Source organism: Ambystoma mexicanum, chromosome 5p (assembly GCF_040938575.1).
Source record: "Ambystoma mexicanum isolate Mex_15411 chromosome 5p, UKY_AmexF1_1, whole genome shotgun sequence".
NCBI lineage: Eukaryota > Metazoa > Chordata > Amphibia > Caudata > Ambystomatidae > Ambystoma > Ambystoma mexicanum.
Window position 1 is genome coordinate 136,761,858 of NC_090930.1, and position 15,040 is coordinate 136,776,897.

Genomic DNA, 15,040 nt, shown 5'->3' on the forward strand with positions numbered 1-15,040 from the left:
TGAGATGGCCTTGCTGTGACCCGCATATCACACAGAGATTACAGAAGCCAGCCCTCTGCCCGTTTGGGTTCGCTCCGCTATTTTACCGACTATTGGACGGAGTGTCCCACAGATTAGGAAAGCTCTTGGCTATGATGCTTAAGGGGTGAGCAGCTATCCGTCTGCCTTATGACAGTATTTTTGAAGACACATCCAGCAGAAATTATAAAACTAAATGAACTGAAACGAAATGATAGAAATCTGTAATAAGGAAGCGTACACTGTAGGTAAGTGAAGATCCTTTAATGGCAACCAGCCTGAGCCCAGCAGCGCTCAGCCTACATTACAGCTTTCCACTTAAACTCATAACCGTTGTTCTTGGAATGTGGAACATTCAACAAATGCAAACATGACATCAGAACAAGAGTGGAATTCTACGGGGTAAAATTCCACTCCAGAGCCATTACACATTATAACACTCCCTCCCCCCCCTTACTCAACAAAAGAAACAACCCTCTTGAAGCACACACGGCAATCACACAAACAGACACACGTACCCAGCCAAACACTAGTCCCAACTAAAGCTAAGGAGTCCTCATAAGAAGCGAACAGGCAAGAAAACATGAAACTGTGCTAACGAGCAATAGCACCCAGATAGAACTGTGCTAACGAGCAATAGCACCCAAAACATAATCTTTATATTTGGAGGGAACCTTCCTCTCCTTGACAGAATGAGCATGAGTTAGTGCAGGGTCGGCCGCCCCAGAAGTGGACACCTCACTTTCATCGACTGGAACGTTTCCAACATCAGAATCATGCGCAGAAATAGGGATGGAATGTTCCTCAACCCCCCGGGGATCTACAGCCGCCCCTCTAACCATGGGCTGCAAGTTAACTAGTTCCTCACTACCCTCCCGGATAGTGAAGCCCTCTAAGGGGGAATCACACCCTACATCAGCATCTCCTGAAGCGCCACTAGGACTGCCAGAATCACCACCTGTGGAAACTACCTTCTCTTGGTCCACCACCACCACACGCCTAAGACTCCATGTAGATCCGTCATCAAGTTTTACATACCCACGACCACGCTTGACCACCTTGCGTGGGTTTAAGTACCTGCTGAGACCCTTTGCTACAAATCTGGGATTCTTGATCTGAACCCAATCGCCAATATTCACTGAAAGAGGCTTCCTGCTGGCCAGCTGCTCACTCAGAAAACGCCTTTGCTTACATCGAACTCGATCCAAAACTCCTTGCATATTCACCTGTGACTGGACACCACCTCCCAGAGCTGGCACTCTCAATTTGGAGCCCAGTTTCCTCCCCCGCATAAGCTCAAAAGGAGATTGCCCAGTGACAGTAGAGGGGGTCAGCCTGTAAGCTCTCAGAGATTCCGACACTACCTTTCCCCACGGAAGGCCATTAGCAAGAGCCAACTGGATGGCCCCCTTGATAAAACGATTCATACGTTCCACTAGACCGTTGGCTTGTGGATTATATAGAGCAACCTTATGATGACGTATGCCCAGATCGTCCAGAAAAATTTTGCATATAATCTGACACAAACTGAGACCCATTGTCGGTCACCAATCCAGCAGGCACACCCTCCCTGTCAAACACTGCAGAGAGAAACCCCACAATCTTCTCAGCAGTAACCATAGATAAGGCAGTGGCCTCGACCCATCTCGACGTATAGTCCACCATAACTACAATGAATCTCAAGTCTCCTCCTAACGAATCTATGGGTCCCATTATGTCCAGCGCTACTTTGGACCAGACTTGACGGGAACTTCAACAGGATAGACTGGTTGGGGAACTTGAACCTTGCTTTTATCACTGTTGGAACATGCTGCACAATCTTTCACTACATCCTCCACGTCCGTATCCATACCAGGCCACCAATAATCCTGTCTAAGTCTCCTCTTGGTCATAGACCTGCCCAAATGCCCCTCGTGTGCTAACTCAACAGGTTTCCCTCTAAGGGAACAAGGGGGAACTAACTCAGACCTCTGGCCACGCCCCATGGACCTTTGGACAATTCTTGCCATACATGCCCATACAGCTTGGACAACTTAGTACTGACAAGACCACTTCTAAGTGCTGCTCTTAATTCAACCAACTCGGGATCATCTGTACATTCAGCACTCCATTCTGGTTCCGACACCGCGGGCACTACACTAGCCACCAAGGAACAATCGTCCCCCACCACACCTGGAGCCTCTTCAGCACTGCTAGAACTCGGAAACCGCGATAGGCAATCAGCTACCGCATTTCTCACACCAGGGACATACTCCACCTTGAAATTAAATTCTGTCATATCGGCCATCCATCTCATGATCCTGGTAGACGCATTAGACAACCCCTTCGTTGTCAATACTTGAACCAACGGCTTGTGGTCAGTACGGACGGTGTACTCAATTCTCCACAGAAAGGTTCGAAAATATTTAGAAGCCCACACAGGTGCAAGAGCTTCCCTTTCTATGACAGCGTACCTGCCCTCAGCTTCTCTGAGCACTCTCGATGCAAAGGCTATGGGACGAAGTTGTCCCTCAACCCTTTGTTCCAGTACAGCACCTATGCCATATTCACTCGCATCCACAGTTAGGACAGGGGAAAATGAACACAAGGAAGGGGCCTGCTCAATTTCTTCTTTCAACTTAAGAAATTCCGCCTGACACTGATCAGACCACACAAAATGCACGCCCTTCTTCGATAATGACCTCATGCTTACTGTCTTGTCGGCATAGGAAGGTACAAACCTGCTGTAATATTCGGCAAGTCCCATGAACGATCTCAACTGCTCTTTATTAGCCGCGGACGATGCATCGCTCAATGCCCTCACAACTCAATCTTAGGGTGAATACCCTTGGCATCCAGAGAGTGTCCCAAATAAGTCACGCTGGGAACACCCACCTTGCATTTGCTAAGTTTGACCGTGAGACCACAATTCTTCAGGACATTCATCACCTCGAGGAATCTACAATCATGCTCAATCTGAGACTCACCCCACACCAGAATATCATCTTGAAAACATTCCACCCCGCGCATACCTGCAAAGAGTTTCTGCATTGTTCTCTGAAAAACAGCGGCAGCAGATGCCAAACCAAAGGGCATTCTACAAAAACGGAATGCGCCGAAGGGAGTGACAAAGGATGTAAGGGGGCGGGAGTCAACATGCAGATCTATTTGATGATATGCGGATGACAAGTCAAACGTCGAAAAGCAGGATGCACCGGTCACCAAGGAAAGCATTTCATTAATATTGGGCAAAGGGTGTCTGTCAACCCATATGCATAAATTAAGGTCCCTAAGGTCTACGCACATTCTCATGCCTCCATCACTCTTACGTGCCAGGACCACCGGGGCCAACCATTCTGAACTCTCTACTTCCTCTATGACCCCCGACTCTTTGAGTTTATTAAGCTCTTCCTTTAAGGCAGCGTTATTCAAACTGTGGGTCGCGGCCCTCTGGTGGGTCGCAGCCTCATGCCCAGGGGTCCGCGCATCCACAGCTTGAAAGTAAACATTAGCATCCATTACCAAAGGATCAGGCTGTTGCTTCATCAAAGAGCAACAGCCCGATCCACGGCCCCTGCCACACATGCTTAGTGCGACAGGGGCCGGGCTTTGTCAGGTCTCAGGCTTGCATTAGAAGCCTATTTAGGAAGAAAAAAAAAAAACACACACACTTTGTTTGCCGTGATGACAAGTCATCGCGGCAAAAGAAGGTGTGCGCTTTTTCTTTTGTCTTCATGAATAGGCTCCTAATGGAGCCTGAGGCCCCACAAAGGCCCGACCCCTGTCACACTGAGGTCAGGGGCCTGGCTTTTGTGAGGCCCTGCAGGCTCCATTAGGAGCCTATTCATGAAACAAGGTAAAGCGCACACCTTGTTTTGCAGGGATGACCAGCCCCTCCCATATGAATGCAGAGCAGGAAACCACTAATGATGGCACATTAGTGACAAACTGCCCTACTTTCAGATGGGAGGGGTGGTAGGGAGAGTGAGCCAATCCATGACAGCCAGCTTCTCTAAACTTGCATTTGGCAAGGGCCTCAAGCTGTGCTGCTAGCTCAATCTGGCTGACTGACAGCCAATGAGGATGGAAGGCGCCACGTCTCCCAACAATAAATAGTACTCACCTGCAGCTTCAGTGATCCTGCTTCAGATTGCGTCCATCAACTCCGGAGTTACATGCTGTCACGAGGTTCCTGCTTTTCTATTCTTTTTACTTTCAAAAAGGTAAGTGGCATTTACATACATGACCAATAAATAAAGTGACCAGAAACACAAGGAAAATCGAGGCGTGGGGGCCTCTGTTGTAGTTGATAGAACAGAGGTCCCCACGGTCCTTATTTCTCCTGCAGCAGCAGTGTCCAGGGACAGCGCCAGGGCATTATATCCCTTTCGAATTGGAGGCGCCAGGGCATTTCAAACTTTTCACATGAGAGGGGCCTTCACTGAGTCTTGGGGGCAGGAGGAGCAACTGCCCCCATGTTTCCAGTCAGAATTCATTTAGCTCAGTGATATATTCAGTGCTCTGTTTTTTTTGTGTGCTGGTGCTTAAAATGTGCGCTTTGCATTACAAGCTGTATACCACTGACTGGTTCCACTCTAAGCAGGGGAGAAAAGAGGTCTGTGGGGACTCCGTACAAGTGAATAGAAAAAAGACCCCATGGTCCTCATGTCTCTTGCAGCACCAGTGGCCAGGGAAGGCGCCAGGGCATTTCATCCGTTTCAAATTACAGGCGCCAGGGCATTTCATCCGTTTCAAATTACAGTCGCCAGGGCATTTCAAACTTTTCACATGAGAGGGGCATTCACTAAGTCTTCGGGGAGGGGGAGCAACTGCCCCCATGTTGCCAGTCAGAATTCATTTAGCTCAGTGATGTATTCAGTCCTGTTTTTTTGTGATGCTGCTTAATATGTGCGCTTTGCATTACAAGCTGTATGCCGCAGACTGGTTCCACTCTAAGCGGGTGAGAAATTAGGTCTCTGTACAAGTGAATAGTGAATTGTGAAGGGGTGGGTGAAGCGGCTATGGTTGTCTCAAGGCTTATTGGAGGCAAAGGTACAATTTCTTTCTTGGAGGACCACCACATAATGCCCCAATGGATTGTGGCCAGCACAAGCAGTTAGCAATGTCCCTTGCCTTTCTTTGGATTCTACAAACTAACCAGATCTTCAAGTCGGGACCCATAGTACATGTAGAACACCACAAAACATGTGGTGCACTATTGGAGGACCATGTTTTTTTCAGCCCCTCATTTTTGCTCAAAAGCCTTCTAGTGCATGTGTGATTTTGTCACAGCTACATGTTTGCATTTTTGTTTTTGAATTATCGTTTTCAAATCCTACTGTACCTCATTCGGTACGTAAATGAGGTTATCAACAAAGCATATGAAAAGGCATTAATATGGGAGTTTACATTTTTTCATAGGTGAGGAACCCATTTTGAAATGGAGCACTTCTTTTTGCCCAAAAACGGTAGTGTGAAAAGGAAGGCAGACGCAGACATTGACACAGGAAAAAAACCTGCAAAAGCCAGAAAGTTTGATGGCACATATTTAGACCTTGGATTTACTTCCGTTGTGATCAGAGGTGAAACGAGGCCTCAGTGTGTGGTGTATGGAGCAATTTTAGCCAATGAGAGCATGAAACCAGCCAAATTAAGACGCCACTTGGAAACAAAACATGGGGAGCTCATTGGCAAGAGCAGAGACTTCTTTGCTCGCAAGTTACAAGTCATCAGTCAGCAGAAAAGTACAGTGCAAAATATTGCTTCTACTCCAGCCAGTGCACTGAAGGCATCTTATGATGTTGCCTACCTCCTTGCCAAAAATAAAAAACCGTTCACCGATGCCGAGAAAGTCGTTCTACCAGCAGCCATCGCAATGTGCAGGAGAATGGGTGCTGAAAGTGTAGCGGACAAGCTAAAAATGATTCCTCTGTCAGACACCACCATCAGCCGACGTGTGTCTGAGATGGCAGACAATATCACTGCTCAGTTAATCACACAGCTGCAAACGAGTCTCTTTGCATTACAGTTGGATGAGGCAACAGATATATCCAGAGAGGCTCATTTAATAGCCTATGTAAGGTACTGTGGGGCAACTACAATATTGGAAGACTTTTTGTTTTGTAAGGCCATTAAAACCAGGGCAACAGCATCAGAACTGTTTGACATTTTAAATGATTTTATGAGCAGCCACTGTTTGAGATGGGAAGCCTGCGTAGGAATCTGCACAGATGGTGCCCCTTCAATGTGTGGAGATAGATCGGGATTGAAGGCCAAAGTGTTGGCAGTCGCTCCACATGTTGTATGGACACACTGCATAATTTACCGTGAAGCGCTTGCTGCTCGGAATATGGACAATGAACTTTCTGATGTACTCAGTTCAGCTGTAAAAATAGTTAATGCCATCAAAGCACAGCCAACAAGAGCACGTCTCTTTGCAATTCTGTGTGCAGAAATGGGGTCAGAACATGATGGTTTGCTCTTTCACACAGAAGTCAGATGGCTGTCCAGGGGAAGAGTGCTGCAACGTGTGTTTGAACTCCGAAATGAAGTGCGGCAATTCCTTTTGGATGTGGACACTGGCAAAGCAAACCATCTGTGTGATCCCCGCTGGCTTGTGCTCTTGGCATACCTTGCTGATATTTTCGATAAGCTAAATACCCTCAATATGTCTTTGCAAGGAGCCAATGCCAACTCATTTACAATGAATAAAAAAGTATTTGCCTTCAAGAGGAAGCTAGACCTCTGGAAACGAACAATTGGAGCTGGGGTAGCAGTTCAGTTCCCATTGCTTGCAGAAGCAATTGAGGAAACAGAGTACAACCTGCTGCATGTCCTAGAACCAATCACAAGTCACCTAACAACATTAAGGTCCAGCTTTGATAAATACTTCCCTGAAGAAAATGCTGGCATTAATGACTGGGTGATGCAGCCTTTTCTGGCAGAGGAGGTGGTGCATCTTCCATTTGATGCCCTGGAGGAGCTGATTGAGGTTCAGTCGGACACTATTCTGCAATCTGAATTTAGGAACATTGCAGTGGGTGACTTTTGGCTGAAGGTAATCCTGGAGTATCCTACATTGGCAAGGTCTGCTATACAGTCTCTCTTACCCTTTGGGTCTTCCTACTTGTGCGAAATAGGCTTTTCAGCATTGGCTGTACTGAAAACTAAATACCGCACAAGGCTGGAAGTGGAGGACAACCTCAGAGTGGCGGTCTCAAAAATAAAGCCACACATTGACTCACTTTCTGCAGAGAGACAGGCCCACCCTTCCCATTAGTGCTTGCTCTGTAAAATCAAATTGCCTTCTGCTGAATATACTAATAGGAATGTATTTTGAGAAAATAAAAGCCCTACTGGAGAATTTTGTGTTTACTTGCACGGTTTCTATGTTTGGATTGGATGTGATTGTCCTAGTGTCTTGGAATGTCTCCCCAACAGCATATCCCTTCATAATTATGGCACCACGCATTCTGCAGCCCTCTCTATAAAAAAAAAAAAATAACACCAACACAGAGGGGCGGGGCAGGGGGGTCCCGAACAATTTATTTTCTGCTCAGGGGGGCCATGGCATAAAAAGTTTGAAGACCACTGCTTTAAGGCATCACGAGCCATGATAGGAACCCTCCTGACTTTATGGACAACCGGCACAGAACCCCTCTTGAGAATTATTTTGTGCGTAAAACCCTTCAATTTGCCCAACGTTTGAGTAAAAACAGAAGGAAATCTCTTTTCCAGCACTTCAGCCGTGAGTCTCTCATGAAACTCAGCTCCATAACTCTCTCCCCTCACACACATCACCAGAACTGCTTTCCCTGGTCTCATTTCAAGTTCTAGAGCGGCTTGCTGATCCCACCCTATCACAGGGTCACCTTTGTGAGCCACATATAATTTTCCTTTCGCCGCCCGTCCTTCAAACTCTATAACAGCCCACTCGTAGCCAAGAACCTTGATGGGTACTCGTCCATAAGCACACGGATTTATGTCCGAACACATCAAATCTGACACCCTCTTGTGGAATTTAGATTCATACAGTTCAGGGGATCTCATCGTGTATGGTGACCCCGTGTCCACCATCATTTCCATCGAAACTCTGTTGACCATGAGCGTTGCCCACGCTTTCTTCTTGCAACGGCCCACACTTAACAAAGATCCTTCTGGTGTGCTACCATTGTCTTTGTCGGAACATCCCATGTACCCCACAATTGTCACACTTTCCTCATCATCATTAGTGTCCACCAACTTCACTGACTCCTTAACCGACACAACACCTCTGCACATGCGGGCGTAGTGACCCTTGGTTTTGCATCTCCTACACTCCACATAAGCAGCCGGACACTCTTTTGCGCCTGCCACATGTCCCCGCCAACCACATCTCTTGCACAGTTCCCTTGACGAGGGTATCGGCTTACTGTCCTTGTTCTTTGCTCTGGCATCAAGTGATTTGCGGGGAATCACAGCATGCACCGTTTCTCCCTTATCGGACATCTCTCTGACGCTCTTCCTGGATTCCTCAATAGCACGAGCTATCTCAATGACTTTCTCCAGGGGCGGATCCTTTTCTATCCACAACCTTTCTCTAACGCGCACATCACATGTCCGCATCATCACTTGATCCCGGATGCACTCGTCGATGGTACCAGTAAACTTGCACGTCGCTATCAGAGTACGCAGGGCAGTCACATAAGCATCTATGCCCTCATTAGAACCTTGAGCCCTCGAGAAGAAATGGTACCTTTCGAGCACCACATTGGCCCTCTTGCCGAATCGTGCTTCTAACTTGCCCAAGGCTGTTTCGTAAGCCAACACTACACCTGGTACAGCATCATCCCCATCACTCCCTTCTGTGGGGGCAGTAGGAACAGCGTGCACATTGGGACCAGGAAGATGTCTGAACAGCCTTAGACCCTCAGTTCCCAAACAGTTGAGCAAAGCTGCTTCTTTTTCATTGTCCGTGAACTTGGCACCACCTGCTGCCCTGAGGTATACTTTGAAGGTGTCGACCCATAAATCCCACACAATTGCCGGTTCACCCGGACTGGCCAGAAATGCAGGAGGCGGACGTGCACTGTTGTGCTGCATGTTGAGTGGGGTTTGGGTATTGGCAATGTCGGTCTATAACTTCGCTAGTGCTAGGCAAGGAGACGGCAACTTAAATTGTCACTGATCACAAAATACTGCAGATCCTAGGCATGTGGAGGTCAACACAGTCACAAACTCTTGAATTGTTCACACAGGGTTAACTTTTCAACAGGATATAGCTGAAACGCCCCTTGATGCGTGCTGATACGTCACGGGTTACCCTCTCGAAAAGCCGGCTACAGATGCCGACGCGTGTGAGTTTAAAGCTCCTTGCCCCTCGTGCTCCCCCTTTGGTCTTCGCCTCCTTTCCAAGACTCCCGGTGACAACGGGAGGCCCACGCTTGACTTCGGCCAAAGACGGGCGCGGGGGCAACCCAGCCCTCCTCCTCTTCACCTGCACTCCAGTTGCTGCAGTGTGGCTGCGCTCGACTCGGGCTGGGGAGCGCAGGCCAGGGGCACGGGGGCAGCCCTCCTGCTGCTCACCTGCACTCCAGCACCTGCTCCGGGGGCGCTGCGCTTGATCCCGGGTGGAGAGCGCTGGCCAGGTACGCTGGTCGCGGTTGTCTGCGTGCGTGGGAAGGCCTCCTCTCGCCTTCCTGCTCCTGCACTCCTGATGCGGCGGAGACACCACGCTCGACCCTGGCTGGGGAGCGCAGGCCAGGCTGAAGTGGACGTGCAGGGAAATACCTCTCTTCCGTCGGAGGTACTCGCTCGACGTGGGCAGCGTCGGCCGGAGAACTCTTCCCTTGACGGGTCTGGGCAGCGCTTGGGAACGGGCTGGCCTCAGGGAAGGGAATGTAGGCAACTGCTGGGCGGCGGGTGGCTATGTGGGTTGGAGGCTGGTTGCCCTCGTCGCCAGTGTAATAAGGAAGCGTACACTGTAGGTAAGTGAAGATCCTTTAATGGCAACCAGCCTGAGCCCAGCAGCGCTCAGCCTACATTACAGCTTTCCACTTAAACTCATAACTGTTGTTCTTGGAATGTGGAACATTCAACAAATGCAAACATGACATCAGAACAAGAGTGGAATTCTACAGGGTAGAATTCCACTCCAGAGCCATTACACATTATAACAAAATCTGTGTCTGTCATATATCAAATTGAAGGCGATAGTGTTTATGTAAATACCTACTAACAGAACTCCTATTAGATCCAAGACAAAACTAGACTTAGTATTTAACTTGTATGATTGTTGTGAGATATTACCGTTTTATTGTTTTTAGTGATTTGATTTATGTTCTTAATATATATTTATATATATTTGATAGGATGTATAAAGGATTTTTTGTGAACCATATTATACAAAAAATGATAAAGAGAAGCTTAGTAAACCTATCTGAAGGGGCGTGGGTGAAATAATTGTATCCATAGCAATTTAAAGTCAAACTCAACGTCAGGAGCAGAGTTCAGTGAGACTTCGTGCATGGATGTATTGCTGATCTGAATATATTATCACACCGCCAAAACTGCTTATCAATCACGACAAAAACACGCCTGAATGTCTTTTCTCCCGTGTGATTTATAATACATCGCCTTCTCCACAAGAAGGTCGTGGTCTGGCCCTCTTCCAGCCTTTTTACATAATTAACTACGGATTACTAGATTCTCTCTCAGGCAGTCTCCCTGGCAGGCGCCAACGCTGCCTCGACAGGAAGTGAAGGAGAGATTGCGAGCAAGGCGCGTTGGGACGTGTAGTTCACACTTTCACCCGTGTCAGTGGCTGCAGCGTCGCCAAAGCACTACATGTCCCAGGATGCCGGCCACTACTGGAGATGGCGGCGCATGCGTGGACCGGTCGACTGGTGGTACATTGTCCCCGTTACATTGTTTTGTGTTGCTGCAGCTGGTGAATATTCAGGGGGCGCAGATTGGAGAGCATGGCTGATGAGCAGGAGATCATGTGCAAGCTGGAGAGCATTAAAGAGATCAGGTGGGTGCCCAGCTCTCCGTGTCTTGTGGACGAGCATGCGGAGTGAAGGAGGCGGCATTGCAGAGGGGCTCAGTGTGAAGTGCCAACCCTTTGCATGGAGGGGGTCAGAGCGGTGTTGAGGGGCATGCTACGGAGAGTGGGCTGGCTGAGTGAGAAAGGGCATACTACTCTGCGTGGGTGGCGGGAGTAGCTCGGAATAAAGGGGCATATTGTGCAGATAGTGGGACTGGCTCAGAATGAAGATAAATATTCTGCAGATAGTGGGAATGGCTCAGAATGAAGATAAATATTCTGCAGATGGTGGGAATGGCTCAGAATGAAGATAAATATTCTGCAGATTGTGGGAATGGCTCAGAATGAAGATACATATTCTGCAGATAGTGGGAATGGCTCAGAATGAAGTGATATATTCTGCAGATATTGGGAATGGTCAGAATGGAGAGATATACTCTGCAGATAGTGGGAATGGCTCCGAATGCAGAGACGTTTTGCAGATCGTGGAAATTGACAAATTCTGCAGAGAGTGGGAATGGCTCAGAATGAAGAGATATATTCTACAGATAGTGGGAATGGCTCAGAATGCAGAGACGTTCTGCAGATAGTGGAAATGGACATATTCTGCAGAGAGTGGGAATGGCTCTGAATAAAGACACGGATCCTACAGCGTGGGGGGAATGGCTCAGAATCAAGAGAACCATTCTAGAAAGAGGGTGAATGACTCGCAATCGAGGGACACATTGTGCAGAGAGGGACCATATTCTGCAGAGGGCGAATGGCTCAGAGGAAACGGGATATTTTGCAGAGGGGGATCACACAGAGTGAAAGGGAATATTCTGCAGAGAGGTGGGATGTCTCATAGGGAAAGGGGAGGGAGGAAGGATAGCTAAGGGGGCAACTCGTTTGTCTTGGAAGCAAGGCAACACAGGTTTGAATCCCGATACCCGTGCTTAGAAACCACTTGCTGGTTTTAAGCGTGTTAGAAATGAACAATAAAATAAGGGGTATATACTGCAGAGAGAGGGGTTGGCTTAAAATGAGGGGGCATATACTGCATGGATGGAGGTGGTCCAGAGTGAAGGGACATATTATGGAATGAGGGCATGGCTTTGAATCAAGGCACATATTCTGCAGATGGTGAGAATGGCTCAGAATGACGGGACATCAGTGATAGAAATTGAGATTTGATGAGCAGGATCTAAAACCAGCTGCTGGGTTTTTGGCATCAGATACCCAGCGCACCACAAATTTGACATTTGCGTGAAATGCAGACACTACATTTTTGTCCATGGTGTATGTTCTATTCTGCTCTAAATGTCCTTTAGATGTGTCCTTTAATCGCCTTTATCCATATTACCAAACATACAGATTTAATATGATATGGCATTTATAACGTGCCTATACACAAGTGTTTCAAGGCGCAACATGGCATGGAAGGGGGGACAGAGGGAAGACGGAGACAGCAAACCTACTAGGCCAAGTATCATTCAGATCGCGCAAGTGCAGGGGAAGGGGGAAGAGGAAAAGTGCGGAGTGGAGGGGGTGGGGAAAGTGCAGTACAAGGGGTAATAGAATAAATAAAACAATAGGAGAAGTAGGGCTGGCTAGTGGCAAGTGCAACGGGTAAGTGCAGACAACAGGCAACAGGAGTCAAGTGCTGGTGGGGGACTGTAGGGATACAGAAAAACAGTCCCCAAGTGCGGGTGTTGCCAGGGAGGCAGTGCAGGTGTGTAACTGGCAGGGGAGGGGACCTGGACCTGAGATAAGAGGGTGGCCAGGTGACCAGTACAGTTTCAGTCAGGAGTTCAGCAGTGCTTCCAGAACCGGAGATGGTTCTCCTCAAGTTTCAGGGAGGCAGGGAGGCTGTTCCAGAGGGAGGCCCCAACCAAAGAGAGAGATCTACCACCAACTCGTTGCTTGAAGAAGCAACTTATCCTGAGGGAATTGGAGGCGGGTGAGCGAAGAGCTCGAGAAGGAAAATATTTAGGAAGAGAGAGTTGAAGGTATTGAGGCCCCAGGCCCCAGAAGGCCTTGTGGATAATGCAGAAGGTGTTGAACTTAATCCTCGCAGCCACTGGGAGCCAGTGCAGAGATTTCAGTCCTGGAGAGATAAGATCCCTTGGCATGAGGCCAAGGACTCGTCTTGCATTCCTGTTCTGGATGAGTTGCAGAGGGCGGAGAGTAGAAGCAGGCAGATTTAGAAAGAGGCTGTTGCAGTAGTCCAGCCTAGAGAGAACCAGAGCTCTGGAGACAGTGAGCTTCTGGAGGAAGGAGAGGAAAGGCAGAATACCTCTAAGGAGGTGCTGCTGGTAGTGTGACTTCTTAGAGACGTCAAAGATGTGAGGGGAGAAGGAGAGTGTGGAGTCGAAAATGACCCCACGGTTTTTTGTCTCGCAGGTGGGAGCAGGAAGAGGGCCAAGGGAGGCTGGCTAGAGAGTGACAGGAAAGGAGGGAGCGGGTGTGCCGATGAGGAGAATCTCAGTCCTACTGGTATTAAGGCAGAGATCATTGGCGGCACACCACTCCTGGATAGCAGACAGTCAGAGATGAGAGACGGAGAAGAGGTGGCCGAAGGTACCCTGAAAATTAGCTGAATGTCATACGCATAGCACTGAAAGTTGGGGCAGAGAGTGGCAATGTGGTGGGCAAGAAGTGCAAGGCATTGGTTGTACAGCCAGGGAGAGAGGTTAGACCCCTGGGGGACACCACAGGTAGAGATAGAGGAGAGGAAGGACCCAAATTGGACCTGGGAGGGTCGATCAGAGAGGAAAGCGGTCAGCCATGCCAGGGCCTGACCAGTGATACCCAGGTTATCACGGAGACGGTTGAGCAGGATGGCATGGTTGATCGTGTCAAAGGTAGAAGAGAGGTCAAGTAAGATGAGGACACACGGGGTGTTCGAATCAAGGTTGGAGAGCAGGTCTGCACGGATGTTCAGGAGAGCAGTTTCCATGCTCTGGTCGCTCTGAAACCAGAAGCTTATGTATTTCACATATGCATGTTTGTATGGCGCCAGTTGGGCTGGGGATTCAAAAGCAGCTCCTGGTAACTGTTGGTTTCAAGCTAACTAGGCTCTCCTAAGCTAGAAGCAGGAGCTAAATAGCTCCTAACAATTTCGAGCCATGGACATTCTGTAGAGTGTGAATGGCTCAGAATGAAGGAGAATATTCTTCAGCGGGGGGAATATCTCAGAGTGAAGTGGCATATTCTGTGGAGGGGGTCACTCGGAGTGAACAGAATATTCTGCAGAAAGAGGTAATGGCTCTGAATTAATGGGCATGTTCTGAAGAGACGGGTGGCTCGGAGTGAAGGGGCATATTCTGCAGTGTGGTAGGAAGGTTCAGACTGAAGGGGTGTATTCTGCAGAGATGGGGGGTGGCTCAGATTGAGGGGTATATTCTGCAGCGAGAGGGAATTACCTGGTGTGAAAGGGCATGCTCTTTGGAAAAAGGATAGTTCATTGTGTAAGGGAATGCTCTGAAAACCTGGAAAGGGTGGAACGGCTCTGTGACTAATGCAGTGTTCTGCAAAATTTGGCTCACCAGATGTTTTGGACAACTTCCATCAGCCGTAGTCCTCAGAGTCAATGGTGAGGGATCATGAGTCGTAGTACAAAACATTAGCAGAGCCCCAGGTTGCAGACCCATGGTGTAGTGTCCCACCATACGTAGAGTGTAGTGGCACAGTATGAAGGGACATTGACTAGGCTTCTGGTCACTTGACCAGGACTTGCCACTCAGTTGCTCCGTCCACCACTGATTTAATCATTCCTCGTCATCGTTGGCGTACTGAGCAAAGGATGTGCGAAGAGCAGGACCTCACCTGTATGGGCCTGATGGCGCCAAGGCCCTGAGCTGCCAGACTGCATATCATCTATAAACTAATTGCTACTACTACTACCCACCAAAAGACATCACAATGTGTCTCCTCCCTCCACAGCCCATCCCCACTCTCACTAGGGTTCAAATGGCCAAGAGCCCTGGCAAACTACCCTAGCGAACTTCATCAATATTATCATTGCCCCCCTTCCTACAC

General features: G+C 48.5%; 1 protein-coding gene across 1 annotated transcript in view; it reads left to right on the forward strand.

The window, feature by feature from the left end:
- The first annotated feature begins 10,821 nt into the window (after window positions 1-10,821).
- The window catches only part of ZC4H2 (zinc finger C4H2-type containing), a 145,591-nt gene continuing 141,372 nt past the window's right edge, over window positions 10,822-15,040 (forward strand). Inside the window, exon 1 of the mRNA XM_069612535.1 lies at window positions 10,822-11,008. Within this exon, the coding sequence (XP_069468636.1) occupies window positions 10,956-11,008 (53 nt within the window). The 5' untranslated portion in view covers window positions 10,822-10,955. The remainder of the gene's footprint in view (window positions 11,009-15,040) is intronic.